The sequence below is a fragment of the Athene noctua genome, chromosome Z (genome assembly GCF_965140245.1).
Source record: "Athene noctua chromosome Z, bAthNoc1.hap1.1, whole genome shotgun sequence".
NCBI classification, from domain to species: Eukaryota; Metazoa; Chordata; class Aves; order Strigiformes; family Strigidae; genus Athene; species Athene noctua.
In genome coordinates, this window is record NC_134077.1 from 47,371,607 (window position 1) to 47,399,333 (window position 27,727).

At 36.7% G+C, this 27,727-nt stretch overlaps 1 protein-coding gene across 1 annotated transcript in view; it reads right to left on the bottom strand.

Annotated features, from left to right (window-relative positions):
* Positions 1–27,727, bottom strand: part of FBN2 (fibrillin 2) — a 167,066-nt gene that overhangs the window by 89,948 nt on the left and 49,391 nt on the right. The window contains exons 7-15 of the mRNA XM_074931320.1: positions 25,654–25,779; positions 15,481–15,606; positions 13,351–13,503; positions 12,353–12,586; positions 11,369–11,506; positions 4,159–4,278; positions 3,506–3,631; positions 2,757–2,879; positions 1,563–1,685 (exon numbers count right to left, since the gene is read on the bottom strand). Of these exons, the coding sequence (XP_074787421.1) occupies positions 1,563–1,685; positions 2,757–2,879; positions 3,506–3,631; positions 4,159–4,278; positions 11,369–11,506; positions 12,353–12,586; positions 13,351–13,503; positions 15,481–15,606; positions 25,654–25,779 (1,269 nt within the window). The remainder of the gene's footprint in view (positions 1–1,562; positions 1,686–2,756; positions 2,880–3,505; positions 3,632–4,158; positions 4,279–11,368; positions 11,507–12,352; positions 12,587–13,350; positions 13,504–15,480; positions 15,607–25,653; positions 25,780–27,727) is intronic.

A 27,727-nucleotide genomic window follows, 5' to 3' on the forward strand; every position in this document is an offset into this window, starting at 1 on the left:
TAAACTGATGTGGTAGCAGACAGGGTGAGCCTTCACAAGCACTTGATAGGAATGCTCGCACTAGACTTTATTGATGTTCTGCACATTTTAAAATTTTATTTTAAATGAACTGATAACAGCAACATAACGACGTAGTATCTCACATCCCTCTGTTGCTAGATAACCTCCAAACACAGTGATGAAGCCTGTCTTTCCTTTATGTGGACACATGCAGATAAGACATATATGCATGCATCAGCAAGAACAGTCATTACACCAATTAATATATACGACTATTACAGAGCTAAGCCAACAGTTTCCCCTCTGCCTTTACTGCTTCATCAACCTGTTAAACACTATGACACAACCAGCTGGCATGATCTAATAACAGCTCCAATAGCAGTCCAATAATCAGCAGCATCTAGCACACAAGGCCACATACCAAACATGAAGCTGATGTGTTGTGATGCTGCCAGAGGTGTGCTTTGCACTCAGAGAGGCACCATTCCAGGCACCTTTGCTTGCTGAAGCTTAATGTCATGCCTATCTACTACTGAGCCTTGGTTAACCAACATGCCTGACAATAGATACACTGATGAGCTAGGAAAGAAGTAACTTACAAGGACAGAGAGCTGATAATCTGATGGTATCAGAATCATGGTATCTCCTGTGGATTAAATTGGTTTGGGGTACTTTGCAGTATCGCAGTCCCTAGTGCATGTAGTCCCATCACTCCCAGAAATTTTTGTAAAATGTATATTCCTCTCCACCTTTTTCATCAGCAATCAGTAGAAAACAAGTAATATCTCTTGCCCTCTACCCTTTTTTTATGCTTCATCAGGTTGAAAATGCTCCATTTTTCTCTGGTGAACTCCCTGAAGCTATGCTAGAGTTCCTGGTGGAGTTGCATGAAGAACCTCTCAACTGTTAAGCAGCAACATTTGAAGGGATAAGAGGCTGTAGTTCCAATTATACAACAAAAGATTATTCATCAGCAGACTAGAAGGGCTATTCCTCAAAAACAAAAAGGGATGCCAGGAAGAGTAAATACTGTAATTTTAATTTATAGGAATAACAGGTGAACAAGAGGTGGTGCCACTCCAATTCCACAGAGGAATTGAAGCTTCTTGTCTTTTACTACTAGGTTTGTGGGATAGCACAATGCAAGATTGCCTAATAATTCTTAATAATGACATCCTAGTTCACAAAAACAAGTCTATCTGTTTTTCACCATTTCTCCTGCTAGAGCTTCTTCTTTATTAACACTACAGTACAGAGAGAAAGAAATGAAAAGGGGAGTGTGAAAATATCACTGTTGCAACCAAGGTATGTACCTGTTTTAGTGATCTGGAGCAAACAATACACAACTGAATATAAGTATGAATATACATACATATACACGCACATATATGAACAAAGATACATAGCAGAACAAAAGAAGAATACTCCAGATTTATCCTAGAACAGATCCTCTGTAGTTTGATGTCAACATTATCTAGAAGGATGCAATATAATTTATTTCTTTAATCTGACAAGCTGGTAATTCCACTTGCATTTCAATGAAAAGAAAGTATCTCACTTACCTACACACACACGACCATCAACTCCAACAGTCAAGCCAGGTGGACACTCACATCGAAAGGATCCTTCAGTATTTATGCAGTGACCGTTCATGCAAATTCCTGATGTCTGACATTCATCAATATCTATCAGGAGGCAACACAATTCAACAATCTATTAGCTGTTTTTAAGCAAGATTACAATCAATATTTTTAGAACATTACCAAATGACTTTATTGTAGAGATGAATCATCAACATATCCTTGTCCTGTTTCGAATAAAAATCTCATCTTGGAATGACACTAAATAATCAAAATTCAAGCTGTGCATTAAAAAACCAAACAAACAAACCCAACTCAGAAAAACTCTAGGATTAGAGGCACGTCGTAGTCTACATTAAGCAAAATTAATACTAAATTTTCCATTTTGTCAGTCCATGATACTATAATTTTGTTTTAAACTGTGGTTAAGGAAGCACCAATCACAGAATATCCATATGATGGTAAATCTTAATTTTGAAGAACTTTTCAATGGTCATTAATGTCTATCTATGTCAACAGCCCAGCTGCATGTACATTAAGAAAACTACAATTAATAGAAATGCTTTAACTTCAAATCAGAAAACTAACCATTTAGATAATTTTGCACTTACTAGAAATGACTCAAGTCCAAACCTGCTGGCATCAACAGGTATCTCCCATTAGTTTGCTTAAACTGAAGATATATCACACTCTTTTCTTAAAATGTTTAACGTTTTCTATGACCCCACTTTTATAAGTTTGTAATGCTATTTGGCAAATACGTTTTAAGTGTTATGCACTCTAAATTGCCAGAATAATGATGTGATAAACATACTTCTGTATGTTCATCAATACAAAATCTTTTAAACTTCCCATATTGCTGCTCACTGTACCATTTCATGAAAGGTCTGCATATTTTCCTGCAGGAAATAAAATGCTCCAAGGCTTTTCAAAAGCTAATTTATCATCTATTGTAGCTTTCACAATACTATTAAATAATTCAGTTATTTCTTTCTGTACATTAAAGACCTATTTCTATTCTAAGCAGCTTAAGAAATCTACTGTAGTGAGTTAGTAAGGTATTAGTATGATATTAAATCCATGTCACAAGATTGCCATTCCTGCATGAATTAATGGGCAGGAAAAGCTGTTTTCAATCAAGATTGTCTTAATGTGTTACCTCTCAGTTCTACATACCAGTACAGTAACGTCCATTTGGAGCCAGAACAAATCCTGGTTTGCAGATGCATTTAAAACTCCCATCTTCATTTATGCACATCCCATTTAAACACATGTTTGTTGTGGTACACTCATCATGGTCTGCAAAACAGTGCAAAGAAAACTGCTTATAGTTCCACACCTTCCAGAAGATGACACAATAAAACTAAATGACCAGGACTGATGTGACACATCCCGTCACTTAAAGATTAAATTCTTTTCACTCTGCAGACAATGCAGCAATTTTTTTTCCCATTGTGATCAGTTACTTTTCATGTTTCAGCAGTCTGTGTACAGGAGAAGAGGGTATGTCTGTCTTTGTTACATGAAAGGATAAAAAGCTTCAATCACCTGATAGAATTAAGAGCTTGTTTACCTGTGAAGTTTGTTTTAGACACAGCATAGTCAAAACTAAAACCAGTTACTTCTTCAGCAGTGCTGACACATGGAACGCTTGCTATGAAGCTTTAGGAAAAAATGTTATTCTTGGCACTGAGTCACCTGGGACTCTCGAGCAAAAATGTAGTTTCAAAAAAAATTACCTCGATTTGTCGTTGAAATCATGCAGTTCCATACAATAACTGTTTGAATGAAGGGGATAAAAGTTCACCTCATGTCATACCTTATTTCAAAAAAGGTAACCCTTAACGATCCTTAATTGTAGTATGAAGTACGATTTCTAGAATCACCAAGCTAGTGCCTGTCCCATTATTTATAGGAGTTCTTACCCACACAATTTTTTCCATCTGCAGTCAGTTCAAACCCAGCATTGCAAATACACTGGAAACTTCCATCAGTATTTACACACCGGCCATTTTTGCAAAGAACACCATTCTGGATGCACTCATCTATATCTAAGGCAAAAAAAACCCAAACCACAGAATCGGAGAATTACTGTAAGATAAAAATGTATATAGTGATAATTACCGCTTAAAAAAATACTGACATGTTATTTAAATATTAGAAAAAAATTTCTAAAGATGGTTAAGAATTCATTCTTACTGCATCAAAGACAGGAAAAATTATTATTTGACAGACTATACAATAAATGCTACGTTTTGTGATGCTAAGCAATTACTTTATCAACACCTTTAAAAAAGTCCTCACACATTCATCTGCATACATACATAAATGTACACCTGTCATACTACTAGTCTATTTCTTGGTTTTTCTGTAGAACTCCCAGCTGGGGTATTCCTTAGCCAAGTGACAGATACTCCAGAATAATGGATAAATGTTAAAAGACAACAACAGAACAAATGGAATGTTAGACCAGAACTAGAGCTCCAATTAATATAACGCAATTGTTGAGATTTACTGAAATCGCATCGCATGTTTTGAACTCCAATGGGATTTGACATAAGGGGGCAGAACATCTTACCAATGCAAGCTTGTTTGGTAGGAGTTCTCTGGAAACCTGCATGGCACTTGCAGTAATAGGAACCAGGTGTATTGACACAGTCTCCATTGGAGCATGGGTTTGATGTGCATTCATCAACATCTGTTGGCAGCACAGAGGAGCATTAGTGAATTCACAATGTATACAACGTTTTTTTCAAGTCTAGAAATTTCTAAGTGAAAAAGATGGTAACTAACAGTCAAATGCTAAATATTAAAACTTGTTCTTGGTGCAAAATTGCTACTTTCCTAAGAACTCAGATCTGCTCTTAGTCCAGAAGAAGTCTGGATTCACTTATTCCAGAAGAAGTGAAATGCTCCTACGTCATTTATACACATCTTGAAACAAACAAACAAAAAAGTACAAGGATTTTGAGACGTGAGATCTGACAGCTGCCTTGTGAAAGTGAACAACACTTCATTCTTCTTTGGAATAAAACCAATACGAATTAAAATTGGCATTTTAAAATTAGAGCAAATCATGACATCCCCAACCCCCCCATTATATTACAGGTTTATTGTAGAAATGTGAGGGGGGAGCACAGACCAGCAGGATGGATTCTTAAAAAGACCGTGATCTGTGTACCACATCTATTTATGCCCCGTTGCATCCTCAACCCCAGTCTTTGTATTTGAGCAATGCCAGATTTAATCTAGCCCTTCTCTACAGTGTACCTTATTCTCCTTTCAAAAGGTTTTTGGTATTTGCATGCAACCAAATACACTTTAACTACCTTAAATTTTAGGTAACTGCTCATAAATAATTCCCATTTGACACATGGCACTGAAAACTTTAACTCCTTTCAAGAACCTATCCCAAAATTGATCCCAAGTGGTTAACAATGAGTCAGTTCTGTCTTTGGCCCAAGACAGCTATTCCCAGTTCTAAAGTAACACGGATTGTTCCTCCCTTTATGCTCCTCTATAAACCTTCCCAGGATCCTTGCCATCTGTGAACTGGGGAGTGGAGCATATGCCCACCCTGGTCTGGCAGGCAGGACCGCTGGGTCAGTTTCTCCTGCAGCTACCAGACGATGATATGTGTAGCTCATCTCTGCTATAGCTAAATCCACAGATTGTAAACTGAAATGATCCCTTGATGAAATCCCTCTTTCTTTATCAACAACCTTTGCTAATTTGACTTTTATCCCTACAGTTATGCCCTCCACTTCAATTTCAGGTCTGAAATTACTCATCTCTTCGTTTAGGTAGGCTTTAACACCCCAAAGCCAGAGATGACTTGAGGGGTTTTTGGTATCTGGCTGTAAACTGCCCTAGGAAGCTGGGGCTAAGTAGAGCCACTTCTGATCAGTTCTTAGTAATGATGGTTTTCCATGCATTTTGCTGTGTATACTACCAGAAATACCAGGAAAAAACCCAGCATAATTTTACTGATCATTTGTATTCACCCTTTATCAGGTCTACTTCTAAAACTTTGTTTATTACATCTTGAAAATAATGGGGTGGAATGAGAAATTAAACTTTCAAGAACATTTATATGCTGAACAAGTATGTACTTCTAGAAAGCATTGTGCCATGAATGACCTGATTCTAAAACATGGCAAAAGGTTAAGTTTTGTTCTAATTTAACCATAAACAAGGCAACATATTTCAAAGGATTTACTGTGCTAATCCATAAATAGTTAAAACCTATAGCATCAATATTCAAAGCACTGAATTAATGAGCTGGTTACAGCACCCTTGGTGCCTAGATACAATCAGATCATTCTGGGTAAACAGCTAAATGAATAAAGGCAAAGCAAATACAAGAATCAAATACCTCCTCTCATGAATACTTAGCTCATTCACATTTGCATAGCAGCTGATAGCACTACTCCAGTAAAAACACAAGAATGAAGCAAGATACAGAAAAGAGAAATTCGGAGTGTTAAATACAGTGAAGAAAACTGTAACTGCATTTTTATACTTCAGTAGACTTCTATGTAACTATAGTAGCTTCCTGCTCTCGTGCTTCTCCACCATGCCTGGCTATTTTGATGCCCCTTCTCATGAGTGCTAGATTGGGTATTTTTTCCTCCGTGTTCATCTAATGTGGGAGGTCAAGGAAGATTGCACATAATTCCTTCAAAGCGAAGTCCTCAGCTACCAACAAAATGTCAAACTCTATATCACATTTTCACATGACTAGTTTGTCAAATGTCTTAATCCAAATGACTTACTGTGTATTTATCTTGCTTCAGTATAGGGGATGACAGGGGAAACTTATAAATACTAGATAAGGTATTCATCTATTTTGTTTAGTTTTCCTACAGACAATGACATTTATGATCTCATTATAGGCTTCAACTTGCTTCATCTGTTAAAGAAAACATTAATGCTAGAAATGGATCTCACTGTAAATTAATTTATAAACTGTACAGCAGGAATGCAGTGTTTTCTCTATGAAATAGCTGACTTAAGCTTAGAAAATCCTTCCAAAGCCATGTGCATCAGATGATTTCCATACAAAATATGCATCTTAAGATGCTCTTATTTTTATAAGCTTTTGATAAAAGAGGGAAATGGCAAATATATGTTAATATAAAGGAGCTGTTGGCTTTGAGTTCACATTGCAAGCATGCATATTCCAGAAGTACAAACAGGAAACATCTGAGACAGAGACATTTAACCCATTTATTCTATCTCCCAGACTTGAGTGTCAAATATTTCTCTTTCACCACTTGCATCACACTTATCTCCAGTTTTCAGCACTTGTCAGAATTTCACTAGACACAGTATGGAACTTCCAAACTCCCCTTAAGACTTACTGCAATGAGTCTGAAGGTATATTACAGAATTTTAAATATGGAGATTGGTATTTGCAAAACAACTAAAATTAAACACCGCAGAGTTACAGGCTTGCTGCCACTTTCAAAGTTTCTACAGTTTTATCCAGAGTTTTTAGAAACTGAATGAAATAAGGAAAGGTAATATTGCAACTGTCTATCATTTTGAGGAAAGGGCCTGACCATTCAGTGGCAGATCACTTAAGACACCTACCATTCTTTGACCCATCAGAGATATATGAGAGCAGCATAATACAAGTTTAGGTCAAAGAACAGCATGCAATGCTATTATTTTTTGATTTGGAGGGATAATTTTGAAATTAAACTTTTCTTTAACTCTTTACAAAAATATCTAATCATTTCTGGCTCCTTACTTTATTGCCTGGGGAGTCGGCAGCCAGAGAGATAGAGTAGTATGGAAGCAGTGTTCATATATATACCATTAACCTTACCCCATGCAGTGAAAGGTAACCGTTCCCAATGCCCCAAGACTGTTCTTTCAGTAATGAGTACCCAAGTTAGACTCAAGCAAGCCTTTAACTTCATTTAGTATGTATCAGTATACACAGAAATTCCATGTAGTTAAGTTCATGCCTACATTTCCAAGACAACTTTCTGTGTGATTTACAGCAACTAGCATTCACAAAATACCAATTCAATGTGGCACTTAGGAAACTCTGGCTACTTCTTTATAATACAATTAGAAATTAACAGTGAAACAAACCTGTGTTATCTAAGACAAACATTCATAAAGTATAGTCTCTCATAGAAAGGCTTCTGACTAAAAGCTGTCACTCAAAAGGCAAGCCACTGAAGTCTTATCATTAGTGATGACTGCTTTGTTTCACACAGACAGACAAAATGACACTTAAACCTGCTGGAAGTCATTATTGGTATTTTTTCCACACTTTCAATCTAGGACATTACTGTAGCTGGCACAGCACATTCTGCTTTTTTAAAACAGCTGAAATTTTTGTTTTGATACCAGTGCATGCAAAATTGCTTCAATTTTTAGATCACTGTTTCATGTTGAGGTGTGTATTACAAAGTCCATACAAAGTCCAGGCTGTTCCCTAAATGAATACACCTTTTTCCTGGGTCAACAATATTTTGTTTCCATGCACCTATCAATCTAGTCATAGTTTTCAGGAACTTTAACCTCAAACTGAAAATCAGATACAACTTCACTGTTACCACAAGCCTGGAGTGGAAGGTGAATGGCAAGGCTGGTGGCCTACAGGGTGACTCCAAATAAGAGAAAGAGACAGAATACCAGCCAGCTGTTAAGAACACAGTATATCTTTCTGTCAGTCAATTTCAGCACCCAGATATATAAATCTAATGGGACTTTTAACACACAAATGGTTGGCCTACTTTATTTTTTCATGCATGATTTCTTGAATGAGAACTAAAAATGAGAAGTTTAACTAAATCCATATAGTTGTACTTGCTGTGACCGAAGTATAAAGGGGCACAAAGACAGAGTGAAGGAACAGGCTTAACCACAGAGTTTAAATTCTGTTCTGGACTAATCACAAAAGCCACTCTCAGGTGAAATTAGTACATTAATATCTGGCTGGGAAGCCAAAAAGAAGCCAAAGGCACAGAATGATTTCTTTTGTGCCAGTGGACATTGAAACTGGTATTCACTAAGAAAAGAAGTCAAAAAGGTCACCCAAGCTCAGGTGAGGCCTTTGGTTTATCTACTTACATTGAATTTCATATTATTAATTCCTAGTATATAATCTGTACTTACCTCTTATTTGGGAGTAAACCTTACCACCTGCATTGATTCACTTTGGTTTGACTTTATTTTCCACAATTCATTTTTTCCTAAACTCTTAACTTTCATATGCCACATTATCGATATATGCATATGATTAATAATCAAATGCTTGTAACAGTAACAAACCCTACTAATTTTTATCTCAGCACTGCCATCTATTTTTCAAGCTTTGCAAATAAAAAAAGGGCTTTGTGAGTTTAACAGCATTCAAATCTCATACGCCACAGTGAACTGATACTTAATCACATGTCACCTTTATGCTATCTGCTGATATGATGCACAAAGTAGCTCAGTCAAATTTGTCTTACCTTAATACAGAATGATTTTAGGGACAGGTGACACTGTGGCTTTTCATAGTATGCAGGCTCATTGTTTACAGCTATGTCCTCTTTCAGTATATTTCTTCATGAAGAATAATTCTTTATAAGCATGAGTAAACATTTATCACAATCATGCTGAACCACAATGTTATTTTTCACTGCTTTTTAATGATTCAAAGACAGGATGGTTGCCTCAAAGAGTACAATTTAGAAAGGCCTTTCACTTTTTTCAGTTATTAGCTTTGTAACAACCACATAGTCATATTTTTATCATTTATCTCTATTTCTTCATTTGAACTCAGAAAGCAAAAATAATAAAAATGTAATAAATGTATTGTGTGTTACCGAATAGATAACAAACATGTGTGCTTCAGATGATATCTTCAACTTGTCCCACAAGTAACAAAGAATATAAATACAAGCTGTGAACTAGATTTCATGAAGAAACATTAGTTCAGTTCACCAGATTTCAGAAGATGCTCAGCACATTTCAAGACAGTTGCTCAAAAGTCAAGGTCCACCACAGTTAAAAATATTATTGATTTCATTGATGCAAAATTCAGTGCTGGGAACAAAAGTGCCAGGGCTCTCCATACACTATAAAGCAAGAATAATCACACAAGAAAGATCTATAGTAAAACTCCCACTCCCCACTTACAAAGCACTTTTCTAGCTCCTGAGGCCCAAGGATGCAAGAAACTAAGCCTCTTGAATTTCCCAGACAGAGATCAGAAGTGCAGAAAACTGTCATCCAAACAAAAAAAGCTGAAAAAGCTGGGCTTGCTATATCACAGAGGACAACTTGGAAGAAGAACGGTAACAGTCTTCAAGTATGCAAAAGTGCAGAGAAAAAGGTACTGAACTGCTTTCTTTATATACTGTGCATAAGTGAAGAAACAATGAGCTGAAATATTTTGCAAAGTAGCATTTAAATTAGATTAGATGTTCTGAAAACTTTCTGGAAGTTCAACTACTGGAGCACTGCAGCTCAGGAAGTGGTGGAATCTCTATCAACTGAGATTTCTTAAGAAGAGGGTGTACAAACATTTTTCAGGAACAATGTAGCTGTAACTGACCTCTCTCATGCAAATGAATGGCCTAGCTAGGGGGACTCACAAACTTTCAGGTGTAGTGTATCAAATTGAAAACACAGACGTTAAACATGGTAAGAAACAGCAGCATACCAAGCCAGGCAGGTCCTGACACTCAGTTTGCAATTCAGCGGGAAGTGGAAGAATTTTCAACTCAGAGATGCAGTGCTCCTAACTTGGCTTCTGGCTGATACCCACTCTGCTGCATGTATGTCAAAATCAGCCTGTACTGTTCTCACTTACATACTGTAAACTGTGTAGTCTTGGATTAGATGATTTTTTTAAGGATTCGTGTAGCTGCAATTTTCTGCATTCCTTTGTTTCCATATTTTTCTCTAATCCACAGACACACTAGAAATTGATTCTAAAAGCACAGTTTCAGTGAGAAAAGCCTATTGCTAACAAGATCTTGTAAAACATTTTTCATTCACAGATCTCAAATTTCTTTATAAAGACTCATTAAGCAAATGTTTAATCAGAAATATAACCAGACCTTTCTGTTCAGGATCCTATACCTTTACTAAGTTGTATCCTGCATACAGGATTCTTCTTCTCCATACAACTACCCCACAAGAAATTTTTTATTTCCCCTGAAATACCTGATGAGACTTTGACATTGCAAGAGTAAAGTCCACAGTACCTGAACAATAGTCTGGAATTCCAAATTTAGCTCTTGTTATAAAAAGTAAGCATTCAGTATTTTCATATGCAATGTAAATATAACCAAAAGTTAACTCATGCATTTTTCTAATTATTTGACGTCTTTCAAACTGTCATTCATCCTTACGAGTAGGTAAAGCATAAATTCTGTCCTTCATTATCTTGAACATAACTTGACACTAACTCCTGTAGTAAAAATAGAGCTATGTGAGAGTAACAAAAGAGAACATGAAACAGAACTTACTTTACTGAATGTAAAGACAAAAATGTGCAATACCCATCAAGGAAAAGGAATACTCAATATCAACAATTGTGATTAAAGATTTCTTTTTATTTTTAAGGAAACAGATAACTCTCATGAAGATTTTAAATTATTCTAGTGAAAGTAGTATCATGGTCTTTGTGCTCTCTTTCATAAGTGCAGTATCATTAAAATTAATATGTATGTGGGGGAAGAAGAATATGCTTTGCTAACTTTAAAACCAGACTTAAAGCAGAAACATATTAGCATTTTAAAAGTGAATAATAAATGTTACAAATGTGCACTTACCAATACAATCGCCATTTGCATCCTGCTTATATCCCATGTTACACTCACATCGGTAACTAGAAAGGGTTGGTATACAACGTCCATTTAAACAGAGGTTGGGATGGTGCTTACAGATGTCTATTGTCTGATTTAGTATTGCTAATAAAAAAAAAAGCAGAACATGAGAAAAATATTCATATTTCCAAATAGAAGTAAATATGAAGATTATAGCTAGCTTCAGAAAGTATGTTATCAGGTGCATAAATATATTCACCAAATCAAGTATCTTTTTCCAAGCATGTTGACATGACAGTTAACTAACAAAAACTAACTCTCAGAAACAAAAAAAAATCCAACAGTTATAATTATGATGTACCATTTATGTGTATAGCCTGATGAGATTGTCAGTGGCCTCATGAATAAAACCACAATTTGGGTGAAAGATGAAGCAGTCTGTTCCTGTATGTTTACTATTTTTGGTGTACCTGTCTTAGTAATACTCCTTGGATTTTATTAGCTTTATGGCTCTGGTTCTAGAGATGTGCTTGCACATGTTACAAGCAACTTTAGATATATGAGACTTCCCTCTGAATATTATTCACCTTGGGCTTCCAGTCAAGGTAGTGTTCCTGCAGAATCAGTAAGTTTTACATTTGTAAGAACGAAGAAAGAGAATGGTTTATTGTAAACCCTGGTGGCTTTTTGAAAACACTTAGAAATTTGGAGTTTTATTAGTGCTAACCAGGACACATCAGCTGGGACAGCACAGGATCAAGGACTATAACTGAAGCGAAGAAAAAAATCTCTACATCTGACCTCTTGTTAAAAAAAAGGCTCCTGAACTCCTCAATGTATCAGCTGAGGTCTCTTAAATGTGTTTGAATACCAAGGCATTTTTATGTGTTAAGAAGACCGTATCATTTCAAGACTAAAAACTAAGCAGAAAAAAAGTAAAAACTAAAAGGAATGGAAAAAAGAGAAACAAGTCACAATTCAAGTACTTACTTAGCCCTGTAATTATTGGGCCATTTCCAGTGGGACTTTGACCACCTGTCCCTATCCCTGCTCCACCTACACCTGGGGAGAAACCATTGCTTCCAGGGATGGGAATGAATCCTCCTCCTCCTGGACTGTAGCCATTACCATTGCCACCAGGAAGGAACCCATTTCCTCCTGTCCCACCACCCCTGGAACCACCTCCAGCAGGAGTGCCATCCACACACAGTCTGCGGTGTTCATCTGTTAAAACAGAATGCACAGAGAAGCATAAAGTAAATCAACTCTTTAGAGTCAGCTTATAAAGAAGATACAGATCTTTGTATGCTACAAAAACTGAACAACTCCTCTTTTCTTTGATGTTGTATGTTCCCTCTCCCACTCCTAATCTCAGGCAGATCCCATGACTGTGACAGGTGTTATTTAAGGCAGGACACTAAAAAATAAAAGAAAATACTCTAATTTACATGTATTTGTTGAAACCTTTTTGTTGATGTGTTGCCAGCAGGACTGTAACTCCCTGGTCACTCAGAGATCTTGATACAGATAAACTGAAAATACATTTCACTAGGGATGTGGACCATTGTTCTGTGAGCAGAGTTGAAAGAATAAGTGAAATACTGATGCATTTCTAGTTCAAAGTAACCCAAAATGTAATGGCACAAGAGAGCAGCTGTTCCTTTAAATAAAAATGAACTATGGACCCACAGAGTCATTTCCTCTTTGAGCTTGACCACAAAATCTTTCCCATTTCCCAAGAACTATCTCCAAAGTCAACAAAATGACATTAAAGAAACTACTCCCAAACAATCATGGACTAGAAAAAAATGGTTCACAGATGGTAACATCAGTATTAAAAACACAAGAATGAATAATAATGTAATTCCTGACTTTCTTTTTCCATTTAGCCTACATTTTAAAGCAGTTTAAAATATTCCAGTGACCTCCATCCTAACTGGAATGGGCAGCCAGGAGAAAAACAACTCATCAACCAACATGCCACTCACCAGATCCTCTGATAGGACACACATCTGGAACAGACCCGATGGCCCAGCACCGGCCAGACTCACAGCAGCACTGCCTTTTGGTGAACCTACCGGGAAGCTCCTGTGCACAGTGGCCATTCACTATGCTGGAGAAACATGTACTTGCCCTCTGATCTGGAAGTTAATTTAAAAACAAAACAAAAAATAGTAACATGAACTCTCAAAATTACTTTCCCTTATTCAATTCATGGAAGGACTAAAACATGTAAGAAGTAGTATTAATTAACACACAAAACCAAATCCAAAAATACCCTAGAACACACCCAATAACTTTCTGAGGCGATCAGCACCAACACATTTCACATTTGGCTTAGAGCAAAATCACATATTTGCAGTGACGCTAGTCTTGCATTAATCCAACATGATCTTGAAGTCTGCTCAAGCTAACAGGAAATATAGATGATACAAAAGATACAAAGCAATACAAACAGAAACCAGATACAATTATATAAAAAGCCTACTATGGCAAAATTTGAGACATTTCATGTAACTGCAATATCACTAAATTAATTTAATGAATTTTTCCTTGGTATAGATGTATCTGATTGAAGAAATGCTATCCAGCAGACTGAATGGACAACAGTATTTTCAGTAGTGCCATGTGAAAACTACTCTATACAAATATGTCAGTACTTAGTATATTCTAGTTCCTTCAAGAACACATCCTAGATCTTTTATTGTCACACTCCTGAATGCTGACTATGAGAAAAGCTCAATTAATTTGGAAAGACATGATACTAATTACAATAACCGAGCACATCCTGATATTTTAGTTAAAAGCAAATATTTATCTTCAACTAGGAAGAATAAAATAATTTGTACTAATAAGAACTACATTCTTCACTTTTCCCCTAAGTAAAAGGAAAATTATACTTCTAGAGTATTCAAATTATACTCCAACACTATAAACATTTGAGAGCACAAGAACTTTCAGACACATTTTCATTTAAGAGAAAGAGACTCTGTGACATAAGGACCTTAGTGGACTAGGGCATGTGATTTGTTTGAATTTGGGTTTGGGAGCTGACTTTAGAAACCAGATTGTAAAACATGCCAAAATCCACAGAAATTTTGATCATATTGGAAATCACAGGTTCTCAGTATTCCTGTGGCCAGCCATGATATATTTGAAGTTTGGCACTCCTCAGATGAAGCTGGATAACCAAAACTGGTTACATTGTGCAAAAAACTATCCATGTGAAATCACTTGTAGGTCTTATGTTGCTACTGGCATTTATCTGTAATTCAGAAACGCCTTAGGAATTCCCATCCTTTTCTCAACATGAGAACAAAGTACTCCAAGATGTCTAAAATAAGAAGAACCACATAAGCTCTAGAAAAGACACTATTATTAGCAACTGCTAATGATTTTTACACATGGTATATACAGTATTTTTAGTTAATTCATCACAATGGTTTATACCATATATTTGACATGTGCAGCTGTATAAAAGCAGTTATCACATGTGAAAAAAAGCACAAATCTTTCTCATAATATAGGAACAGGCTTTAAATAAATTGTGCTGTAAGAGCTGCAGTCTACTGAAATCTAATATTTTTTTATTATCTGTTCCAGGCAAATTAATGACACCTCGGCATACACTACTTAATGCCTTCTGAGTTTATATACGTGCCTTATATTTGTCTCTAAAGCTATGTGAGACGGAACTTGAAACACTAACTAAGCATAAATGTTTGCTCCTTCAGAACAAAGTGAGCTTAGCTTTCTCCTTCATCAGAAAATCATCTGCATTTTCCTTCAGAAACAAATATAATTAACATTTCCTATGTTTGCTTAGACAATAGAGAGAGAAATTGCTTTTTTTCTAAGAAGATCCAGATCTCAGACAGGAGTTTCCCAGCTAAGATACAGCTGACACAGAGGTATCTACTATTTACATAAAGATGGTTGCAGTGGCAGTGATCATCAGAGGAAGATGTTACAAATTTTAAGTAGCTAGATCAGAGGTACCAGGGTCTTGGGGTGCGGGGGGGAGTGCTAGGTGGTGGGATAGAAGTTGTGTTGCTGCTGTGTATAAACTGCCTTAATAACCCTGAGAGCTCCAAAAGACTACAGGGTGGAATACCTACCAATACAGCGGGAGCCATCCACAGATGTGACATAACCCCTTGGGCAGATGCAGAAATAGCTTCCTACGGTGTTAGAGCATTCACCACCTTCACAGTTTCCTGGGATGATGCTGCATTCATCAATATCTATGCAAAAAGGAAAGGACATAGGATAATGGGCAGAGCATTTGAACATACTGTATTAAAAAGAGAGAAAGACAGCTTTTCTGAAATGAAGTTATTATTCAACTCAAATTGTAACATATTGCTGGTGTTTGAACACTGCACATAATTCCATCTAATGGAGGCTCTCCTTATCAAGTCAGAGTACATCAAAGCAGCCTGGGATTTCCTCTAAATGACATACTGAGTGCCATCTTCAGAAAGCATGCAAAAGCTACAATGCAGTACCAAAATACACATCCTGATTTTGAGTGGAAGGAAGGAGGATGGTAGAGCAGCCAAGCATGACAGCTCTGGGCTTCTGCAAGCACTGTAGTATTGCCATCAGATCTGTCTGCCTTCTGGACTTCTAATACTCTAACTGCAAGAAAGAATTTTGGCCAAGCTCTTCAAATGCAACCGAATGTTGATTTTTTACTTTCTTTCAGATATTTTTAATCCATTCAAATGTTTCTGGTAACTAAAAGCAGTGGTCTCATCTGAACACTGAAACAATTTTGTATGTAAATACATAAAAGGTGAGATGTCATGAAGCTGATGAATGAGCTCTTGTATGTAACAAGGCACCGCTATGGCACTTGGCACCAGGACTGAGAGCACTGTGTGCTGTCCCAGCACAAACTGGAGCAAAATGAGGAGCTGAGGCAATGAGAAGCAATAGGAGGAAGCAGTCTGACTGTATTGTTAGAGATGTGAAGCACAGCAGAGCAAACTGGAATGGAAGAAATAAAAGCAGAAAGAACAGCACGAGAGTAAAGTCTGTCATGACCATTTATACAAACGAACCATTTTAAGTAACCACTTCATTCTACAGCTGGGACAATCTTCAGACATATGAATACTTTTACAATCATTTTTGTAACCTAATTTTGCTTTTAAGTGACCTCTTTATCTTAACTTTTAGAGTGGCTTTCAGTGAATGTGAACTGTGGCACAGGTTTAACCTGGAAGGCATTCTGAGAAAACATGGGGAAAAGTGGGACAACTTTCTAACTAGCTTGAGGCGAGTTATGTTTCCCAGTTGGAATTATATGATTCCACAGCTTTTGCATAGCTTGATACCAAAGGTAGTCACAGATACAAGACTTTGGCTTAACCTCTCTGTAAAAATCTGGATGCAGTATTAATCTAAATTAGCTATCATACTGTGAAACAAAAATCAAAACAAAAAAGACTATTGAACCCAGACTGTCTCATAATGCAGAAGTATCAAAAAGAGTATAACAGAAATTATCTTGTGATGACACTGTGAAAGTCTTCACATTCCTTGTAAGAAAGCCTTGGGACCCCACAGACCATTCCTTCAACTTTTACACAGACCTATAATTTCCTTGGACCTGTCACTCCAGAATCTATTCTCTTAAGATGAATGACTACTCGAGAAATATACTTTAGCATATACTTTTATGATGAATACTTTGCTCCCTCCCTTGCTACATTCTCCATACTGAAAACTCAAAGAGTGCCAAAAAGATCTGGTGTGCACAGGGACTATATTGAAAAGGCAACTCCCCACTGTGGGAAGGTCCACACATGAACTCCCTTCAGATATGAATCTCCAGAGGACATTCAAGTACTGAAAGGAAAATTAAGTTTTGCCACAAGGCCACTAAGAATGTGAAAACTGTTCTTTGTAAAGTGAAGGTATGAATCAAACACTCCCTCTCCCACTGCCATAGCATTTGGAGTGTCATTGTAGAGACGACAATTTATCTTACAGGTAACATCTTGAAACTTCCCAACTAGTCCACGCATATAAGCATCCTGTGGCCTTTTTTGTTTGTTTTACACTATGAAGCAGAATCATAGGAAGCAGAAATTTTGTCTTTTTAATAAGGTTATTTATTTAACCATTTCAGGAGACAAAAGTTTAAACTTCACATTAAAATAGTTACAAAATGACGACAACTATTCCCCACATTTTAGAAATCTGCTCAAGCGCATAGAAAAGACAGTGTCATTTTTGCTAAATCAAAACACTTCTAAGAAATAATGCTTTCACTTAAGACTTCACAGTTCCCCACTGCAGAGATTCCAGAATTCCAAATAATGGGTATAAATCAAAACCAAGTAATTCCTCAGGAAATCTCTGAAATCTTGCATTAATTTACTATATTAAAGACAATATATATAATGTGGTGAACTGCTTACCATCTGATTTAATCCAACGAAATGAAACCATGTGTGTAAGTCAAAACAGAACCAGAACCAGAACCAGCTGCATGCCTTATTGAGGTCTTTCATGAGGTACAGGTCTTTCACAACCCATAAGTCTTCTACATGAGTACTGTCTTCTGCATACACACACAGTCTGAAACATCACATCAGAAAGACAGGCAAGAAAACTGGACAAAACGAGGACTCTGCAGGAAGAGCTTACTTTTTCTGGAAAGTGACACCTTCCTGATGGCAGAGTCACTGGATGCTCATACAAAAAAACTCCCTTATTTTACCATCCCTTGAAGCACACCTTTGATCTCAAGGAAATACTACACTACCCTTTTCATCACTACTGTAGTGGTTCCAAAAATAAATTCCAAAGCTAATTCTAAAGATCAGAGGCACCCAAACTTTGATAAAGGTATCACAATTTAGCAGCATGGAAATACTGTTTGAAGATGTAAATGCTGTACACACAAATGGAATGGCACAAAACTGGTAGCAACTGCCATCAGTGATATGCAAGTAAGTCAAATTTAAGAATCCACATTCTAGGAACTAGTTTCATAGCATTTTCAAAACATCTGTTTAATTCAGTTACTCTCTTTGAGAGTGGGTCTTAAATCTTGTAGGTTTCATAGCATTTTTTGATAAATGAGCTACAAGAGCAGCTACTATACATAACAACAACAACAAAAACCCACCACAAGAAAAATTAATCTATAAAAATCTGACTACTAAAACCAGCAGGCACTTGGAAACTGAAAGCTTCTCCTTCATTTTCACTCTGTTTGGCACAGGTACCTGTCACTTTAAAGACAGTAAATTACAAGAACACAACACCTGATCTTCTACCAAAAGAAACCAAATTGCAAACTACATTGTCATGCAGTACAAAGCCTATTGAGGTAATAAGTAGGTGGAGTTTGTAGCACTGGCAATTGAAAGACATGGGAAGAAAGCAGTTAGCCACTTCTGCAAAGCTGCAGGAGTAGACCACCCTTCTCACCTGGCTACATGCACAGGAGTTTAACACTGTCTAGGACTCTTGTCCAAGAATGACATGGAGCTGGGAAGGGAGGAAGTACCTTCCTGAAACCTGGGCAGTGACCAGAGTGGAAGGAAGACTCCACAGTTTTCTCCTTGTGGAGAGAAAAACATTTTTTTTAACCAATTAACATGAAGAATTCTCGTGGAAGAATAATCTTTTTACTTACTGGAGCAGTACCAAGTCAGTGGATTTTTTTTTCACTACTTTCTGAGCTAAATCTCTGCTTCTCCTTCCCTCTCCCTGGTTCTTGCATGTGCAATTCTGTCAACAAGATCTGTTACCTCTGACTGGAAATTCTGAGACTTTACCTCAGGAAGAGCTATTTTTAGGATGGCTGGCTGAAAAATTTACTCAATTTACTCCTTTCCTCCCTCCAAAATACACAAATTAATGGTCTCAGGGAAAAAGCTCCAAAGATAGTAAGAGGAGATGCTGTCTTAAGGGTCAAAGACTAGTGCTGTGAAAGGCTGTGGTTTCAGCATTGCACATGAGACAAGAAAGCCAGTCTCAATGTGAGAACCAATTTAAATGTGTGTCATAAACTCTGCAGGTGTAAGTATTAATAGGTGAGCTTCTGCCAAAAAACCCCAGCCTGGCTACCTGTAATCCAGAATTCACAACTTTTACTGCTAGAGTAAGCAAGACTTTATGAATAAATGAATTAAAAGTACCAGAAAAGGGGCTCCCAACTGCTGAGACCTGAAAAAGAGTTAGTTCCTTGAAAACAGTATTAGTCTATAGTAATACCAGGTAGTTTCAAATCTGAATAACAGTGTAATGAATTTATACATTAAAGCAGGAAAACCAGAAATAGAACTGTTTCTTTTAAAAGGTTCTTTGCATGCCAGTGCCATGTTTTAAAAAAACCCACGAGTTAGCCTTTGTCATACAGTCCTAGCCTTCTGATGTCAACAGTACAGCAACGTATCTTTTTGGAAGAGCATCCAAGGCATCCTACCTCCTAGAATACCTCTGACTGTAAAGGGTGTTGTAACTAACTACATTTAGTCAAGGAACATGAGGCATTTTCTATTTGAGAAGAGTAAGTGGACCACATATATTAGATCCTTGGAGTACTAATAAGCAGGAGTTCATCTCGTATGTAAATCAGGCAAGCACAACTGAATGCTTATTTCTCCTCTCAGTTTACCTATATAAAATCCATCTCTGAACAACCCATAGATGTAATCTCCATCAATTCTGGAAGATAACATCCTAAAAGCAAACAGAAATTCATTCCTAAAAAGACATTAAAACCTCAACATATTGTGGAACACAACTTTTAGGTCAAAAAAGAGAAGGATTTGGGGTTTTCTTTTGTGTAGTGAAGACATCACATTAGTACTTCAGACATCTGGAATTAGGTACAAGCCCCGTAACGGTCTTTTTCCAAATTTTTTCAGCTCTGTGCCCATTTCTTGAGTCCTTCCATTATTTGTCTTGTAGTGGAAGGAGTTGTCCTGACTACTGTGGAAGGTCTATAAATCAGGAATATAGTAAAGCTTATAAATAAAATCAGTGATGTTGAACCTGAGCTGGATTCATTTTAAAGGTGGTTATTTTCCCACAGAGCCTAAACTACCTAGTTACATTTCTGCACATGAGGGCACACACACAGTTACACATACAAGTTGTTCTCATGTGCTCTGGAAATCCTTTAAACCCTCTTTACTGATATATAATTGCCATTAATTTCTGAAAGGATACTCTCAGTAAGCTAATCTGAGGCTCAAAATAAACCAAATAAACTGAATATATGCCTTTTTACTGTTTTTTTTTCTTTAAAAAAGAAACACAGGAATATAATGCAAGCAAATAGCCTAGAAAACCAATGTTTATTGCTTAGAATAGTTCTAGCAAAATCCATTATAGCACAAAAAGCACACCATGAATGTTCCTACTTATTCTAACGATAGCTGTTGTTTCCAGGAGGAACAACAAGAAAAAAAAAACACATCCACAAAACACACCTGGATGTTTAAGGGCAAAGGGATCTCAAATCCCTCCTTCTTAAGTGGAGATGTTGCTGATAAATAAAGGTCTAAATAGTTAGTGTAGGATTCCAGCGTCTGTCTCTGAACATTGGAGCCTTGTCTGGTTACTGACTCCCAACTTGGATTTTGTCCTTTCTAGCCAGCAAGTAATACCTGATCTGGTTTTCTATACTTAAAGAAGGGAAAGGAGTGAGCAGAATACTCCATACTACATCACTTTTACAATGTTTGGGGTTTTTTTAAAATCCACTTCATTAAAACAATGCCGTTTCTATTAATTTCTCTGTAGGGAGGTTCTAACACATAGGAGACTAATTCCTTACATGCTTCCCAATGGCCCAATCCATATAAATAAAGGATGTAACTTCACTGAAATGACTAGTCCCACTAATTGAAAGTGTAATTGTTTGAAGGACTAGCTATAGTTTTATCCTATAAATAAAAAACCCTCAAAACCTTTATTTAAAAAAAAAAAAGCCTGAATAAAACTATGGCTTGGCTTTCATTCTGTGCTCCATTCTTGGAATAATGTAGGCATTAGGCCAGTATCATTTTCACATTACCACTCTGGCTATGAAGCATGGGGAAATGAACAAGTAACTGTTTTGTAGATTTTTTTTACCCCCAAAAAATGGTACGAACTGGGCACTGCAGGTCGTTATCTGCATAATTCCTTGTGGGGAATTACATGGCTAGGGAAGCTAGCGTGGAAGCTATGACCAGGGACTAATTAGTACCTAACTTCTGCCACAGACAGAAGTGGCAAGGCCTTAGAAGAGAGCCAGAGATATGACCTGTTCTGCAGTAAGCTGCCAACAAAGCAGGAAATGAAAAGCCACTGATTACAGAACTATGAAATATAAAATATTTCAGACTACAGATTACGTTTAACTTCTATTATGCATGATCCCATAAACACCACAGATTTTTCGTCAGGTATCTGTTCAAAATACATTCATATTTTCCTGTGGATACTATCAGAGAGAACTGATGAATAACATTTTTAACAATTAAAGCAAAGGTTTAGATAGGCTAAAGAAGCAGAATGCAAAGAATGCTTTAATTACTGTTTTCAGGAGGAAGGAAACCTATCACTGAATAAATTCTCCTTTTGGCATCAAAGCTGGAGTGGAGATGCCAGGCAGAAACATAACATATACAAAACAACCTGCATTTTTTGGATCTCTGTGAAAACATCTATTTGATACACTTTGAATGCATCCTTGCCTGAGAGGAGGCATCAGGACTCCTTCACATGGAGCTCTACTAGGGTTAACAGCAGTAAAGTATGAGCACTGACATGGGCAGATTACAGACATCATCATAACAGGGACTTCATTTACTGAACTGAGACAGTAGTCCATCATAACAGACATCCAAATGCTGTCTTTGCTCTGATTATATATTTACTGCATTAGAAATGCCTTTTTTTAGGACTAACACCTCAACAGCTGGCTTGGGCAAAAGCACTGTTGCCTTACTCTTGCTGTACAAGTCTCATGGAATAATATGAAATACACCATGTTTGAGAGAATCAGAAAACCAAGTGCACTTCTGATGAACAAGTATAAGTAACTACTTATCAAAAGATGTAAAAGTTACTAACATTAATCACTGCATTTAATACAATAAAAAGTTCTAAACAGTCTCAAACTGAGAGTCCTGACAAAATAAACAGATGTAATTCAAAGAATACCAATTTGAATAAAAGCCTTCCAATGAAACGTCTTGCAACTGACAACACAAATCCAAGATGAGTAATAACAAAGCATCCATTTCTAATCTATACATTGCCTACACAGTCAAATACACTACGTGTTTATTTAGCAATTACATTTGGTTTTAATTCATCTTTGAAATGATGAGATGATTATAGTTCTAACATTTTCAAATCCAGTCTTTCAAGTGAGGCATCACAGTCACATTTTGGAAAACATCCAACATTTGCAATTTTTTTTTTCCTGATATTTGTTTACATTAAATGGCTTAATTACAAGAAAATTCTTCGAATTTTGTGTACTTTATGTTGTAATGCTCAGTAAAGTTAAGCTTGAATTCTACTGAAGGATAAACTATACTTACAGAGTTTTTCAAAATCATGATAACTGTACTTATTGTTTCATGTACCACATAACACAAAATTATGGTAAAACCAGCCAGTTATGCAAAGACAATTGCAAACAGTAGACGCTTATTTTCTTCCTAAATGTTGTGCAGTCATTGCAGAAGTGCAGTGCTGAGAAGCTAATGACAGCATTAAGACACTAACAAAACTAATCATCTAAGGTGTAGGTCATATTTAAGGTGGCTATACGTAGCTGTGGTCTGAGCTGGTAGGACACAAGTCAGCTCTGCTGTGACAGTTATGTATCTACGCCAGCACAGCATCATGTATGACCCGATAGCCATGCCAGACATCATTATATAAACTTAGTGATAAAATGCATGAAATTGTTAATGATATCTGCCAATTTACCTTTCCAAATTATAAGAGTCAATTATCAGAAAAAAACAATTATTGTTGATCATTACTATACATTTCATACTTTGTGTTCTCATTCATCTATTACTAATGGCCTTGCACCCACTGACACCACCAGTCAATAAAGAAATAAAAAGGAAGCTATAATTTTAAGAGCCAGTGATTGAGTGGCAGACAATTCCAAGAGCAGCTTGGGTTTTGCAGTTAGCAATGAACAGAAAAGGATGCTTCATCCTTTGGGCTTCTTTACACATAGGCGGTGAGGAAAAGAAGCCAAATAAAGGGTCGCCACCTGTTAAGCATGATGTCCTTTTCTAAAAACAGGAGAAGCAGTATATATGTGGTTTCAGTTACCTCATTTCCAGATTGGGCAAGACCAAAAGTGGGCTCTTGTGAAGGGAAAACAAAGCACCCTGTCCTCTTCCTTGTCTTCTAATTATAATTCTCCCTCTTATATGCTGATGCCTCATTGAGGGCCGACCCTCAATTGAGGGCCTCAATCCTTACTCAGCCACTCCTTCCTGCTCACTTCCCTGCCAAGAAAAATCCCACTACCCCTTGCCTATGGTTACATTCCTATTCTATCTCCCACAAAAAAATAAAGATTTAACTAGGATGTGCTGCCTGATTCATGCTTAGCCCTGTTCCTCATAGGCTGCTGTAAGAACGATTTGGGTTGGAAGGAACCATAATGATCATCTAGTTGCCACTGTAGCACAGGGTAGATGAAATGCCTTGGATTTAATTCTCCCAAGGGACATGGCTATAATTACAAATTTTCCTTTCCGTCATCTTTTGTAGGATTTCTCACTCCACTTGGTGCCTTCTGGTTTCTACCTCAATCCTGAAGAAGGCTATGGAGACGGTGTACTGTTCTATTGCTCTACAACTCTGACTTGAAGGTATGGAGAGATTCTATTTCCCAACGTCTCAGCAAGGTTCTTGGTGTTCCGTTACTTCTAAAATGGTTGAAATGGGCCTGCTTTCCCCGTGAATGTGATTGCTCCCTGCAGAGCCCTAAACCTCTGTGTGTATGCTGGATACCTATCAGCACACTTGTATACAGTCAGGTAGATATACACATGCACACGTACAGGCACATACACATGCTGTTTCTCCTTCTCCCCAACCATGGTAAGAAAAGCTCTATTTCTATGGTTGCATCTCTATTTCTTGCACACTGTTTCTTGGAAGGTTTTAACAAGATACAGCCACGTTTCCCCTAGAAAAACTCATGACAGGAATGCACTTGTGTACCTAGCAGAAATTGAAAGTCAACATAAAAAACCAGAAGAAAGTGGAGGACAGGACCAGAGAAAAATACCTTTGGATATTTTTTTTGCTTACTCTTTGGTATTACTTGCAACACCACCAGATCTGACATTTTCACTTATAAAATGTAATTTTAAAAGTGCCTGTATTACTTAAATTTTCTGTGAATTCTCTATTGTATACTGGCAAAACTAATGAAACCTCTGAGACAAACTCTAAAATTGGCTACATACCATGTATTTGTAACTGAATACTGAGTATAAGGTAACATGGTAATATACTTAAATAGCTGCCTAACCACAAGCTAAAGCCTTGAATCAAGCAGATCTCTTATCTGTGTAACCTGAATATGAAGGTACTCACTGGTTGGGATGAAGTTTAGGAGTTATGATTTCTTTTGAAGGCATGGCAAATTCACTCAAATCAGTGAAGTCATCAAACCCACAAAAAATTAGGAGCAGCAATTCTGTACAGTTTAAAGTAATGCAATAGAAAATTGCATTACTTTATACAGAATTGTTGCTCCTAATTGTATCAACATTTCTAGTTGGTCTATGTTTATTAAACTGCTTATTAAACATGGTCTACTTGATTTTTCATCCAAAAAAGAATGGACATTTTTAATGTATTTTTTACTTATCCAGGCTCTTCAACACAAACTGTCCATAGCAGTAATTTCTTACATCCATTACCAAAATTGTCACATTTGTTTTTCACGCTATAGTCAGTAGGCTGAAAATACCAACCTGTACTAGAATATCTTGGGCATTTTTGAGAAAATAAAATCCTAGTAACTCGGTTGCAGTTATATAGTGCTCACGCATGCACTCTTTATCAATAGTTCTAAATTTTGAAACAGGATAAACACTGTCTTTACCCAGATGTGTAAGAAAAATGCAACAGATATGCAAAATATGAACAGCAAAGTAGAAGCAGAAGAAGAAATAAAAAGCACAATACACCTGTTCAAATCAAATGCTGCAGCTATTCAGAACGATTCATTGCTAAAGCACTCAAACGCTTTAGCTACGTTCTCTGACAACATCACTTACCATCACATTTTTGAGTTTCCTCATTCTGCTTGTGACCAGCAGGACACCTGCACTCATATGAACCTACTGTGTTAATGCAGTTTCCTCCTTGGCAGACTCCAGGGATAGCCTGGCATTCATCAACATCTACAAAGACAAAAAAGAAGGAGTATATGATAGAAGATACAAAATTTCAGCATGTCTTTTAATGAAAGACAGACAAGTCTGAAATTATTCTTAAAAATAGCCACAGCAAACCCCAGCACATTTCTCCACTTCAGCACCAATATAAGATATGGCAATAATTGCAGTAACATGACTCAGACCTTCATTTGTGTTGTATTCAATTCCATATAAGTTCAAAACGTGTTACATGTATTGACATATGACTTTCATAGCTTTAAATATTTAGGAAGTGTACTTAAATCAAATTTGTATAACTTCACCATTGGTATCCCATGCCCTCAGATTGTTCCTTATATATGGCCATTACAAGACGCTGATCCTTATTTTGAGAGGATTTCTACCTGTACATATGGACTACCTTCCTGTTCACCTTAACTAGATATGATAATTCTTGCAGGACATTCTTTCCAGACAGAAGTCAACTATTCAAGTTAATAGAAAATAGGTGCTATTCAGCCAGGATAAGTTATATGGCAAATGATCTGCATAACTTTATTTACTGAAGTTATAAGTAGGATGAGAATTTCATAGATTTCTTTAGGCTGGACTGTCAATCTTAAATAAATGCTCTTAGAAAATATATTGCCATTTTTGCTTCACGTCTTACTTTCAGTAACTTCCCGTTGCATTTTATGATGTGCTATTTCCAGTTTAAATTGTGCTGGTTTTTTGTTCCCTACTCTCATTTTTTTATACATAAAACATCCTGTATTTCTGTAGGTTTTTATACAAAACTATCACATGACTCAATGCATAAGTGAAAATGAGCAGTTAAAGTAACACCAAGTATCATAGAGGTGTCCATGAAATAACCAGTGCTAAAGCAGACTGAAATTATTTGTACACAAAGGAAGGGAGAAGTGGCTCTAGACTAGTGAGTACATGATACACACATATGTGGGTATTTAGCTTCTCAATAGAGCTGTAGTTCAGTTAATCTACAGCTATCTGAGTTCAGAATTACGCAACCATACTAATTTGTTCACAACAAAATTTCACACTCATCCCAACGTTCATATAGGAGAGAAGGCTTGGAAGTCTTGTTTCAAAATTTGCAGAAGCTCCTCTGTGAGATCTGATAGTTGAAGTTTGCCCTTTCACAGAAGAGGCAAAAATCAACTGATTTTGTTAGTTCTCCACATTGTGAAATAGAAATAAAGGAAAGTGTCCCTTGCAGGTTGTAGAAAAGGGAGCCACATGGCTTCCAAAGAGTTTCTTCTGTGCAGAGGTCAATTTCATTCTATTTTCTATTCTTGCATTACAATTAAGTATGGAATTCAACCACAGAGTTAAAGCAATACACCGTCTACTTAAAAACACTCAATTTTATTTCACTTTCTCCATTATGATTAAAATACCTATTTAAGATTACTATATTTTTAAAGCATTTTGGAAAAATATTTTTCATCATTTTTTCCCCAGATTCTTCATTAGTGACAAACAAAGAATTTTAACCATTATCCTATTTTCCATTTTCAGTCAGTCTTCCTGTTAGCTTGTATGCATTATTAAATGAAGCAGCTGGTAAACTTTATTTAAGATGCAGAAGAAAGCATCTTTCCTCTTCGCATTCATGTTTGTTTTCTTATTCTCTACCTTTACCCTTCCAGCAGGTAAGCTGGAAGCAGCTCTTCGACACTATGAATGTAGAGAACGATGAGACAAACAGTGAGACAAATACATTAATAGTAGAATACAGTACTCCTTTTCAGGAGGATATTCAATATCTCTAAGACCTTACAAGACACTGAAATTCCACCTGAATTTGTGAATAATGAAGTAAAATAATAAAACCTTCTCAGTTTTTGTTACTCCTGGTGTTTGTGCTGTAAAACCTATGATATATATACCTTGTACATTCATCTAATTTTTCATTTAAGGAGGTATAACTGCTCATAGTCAAGGAAGA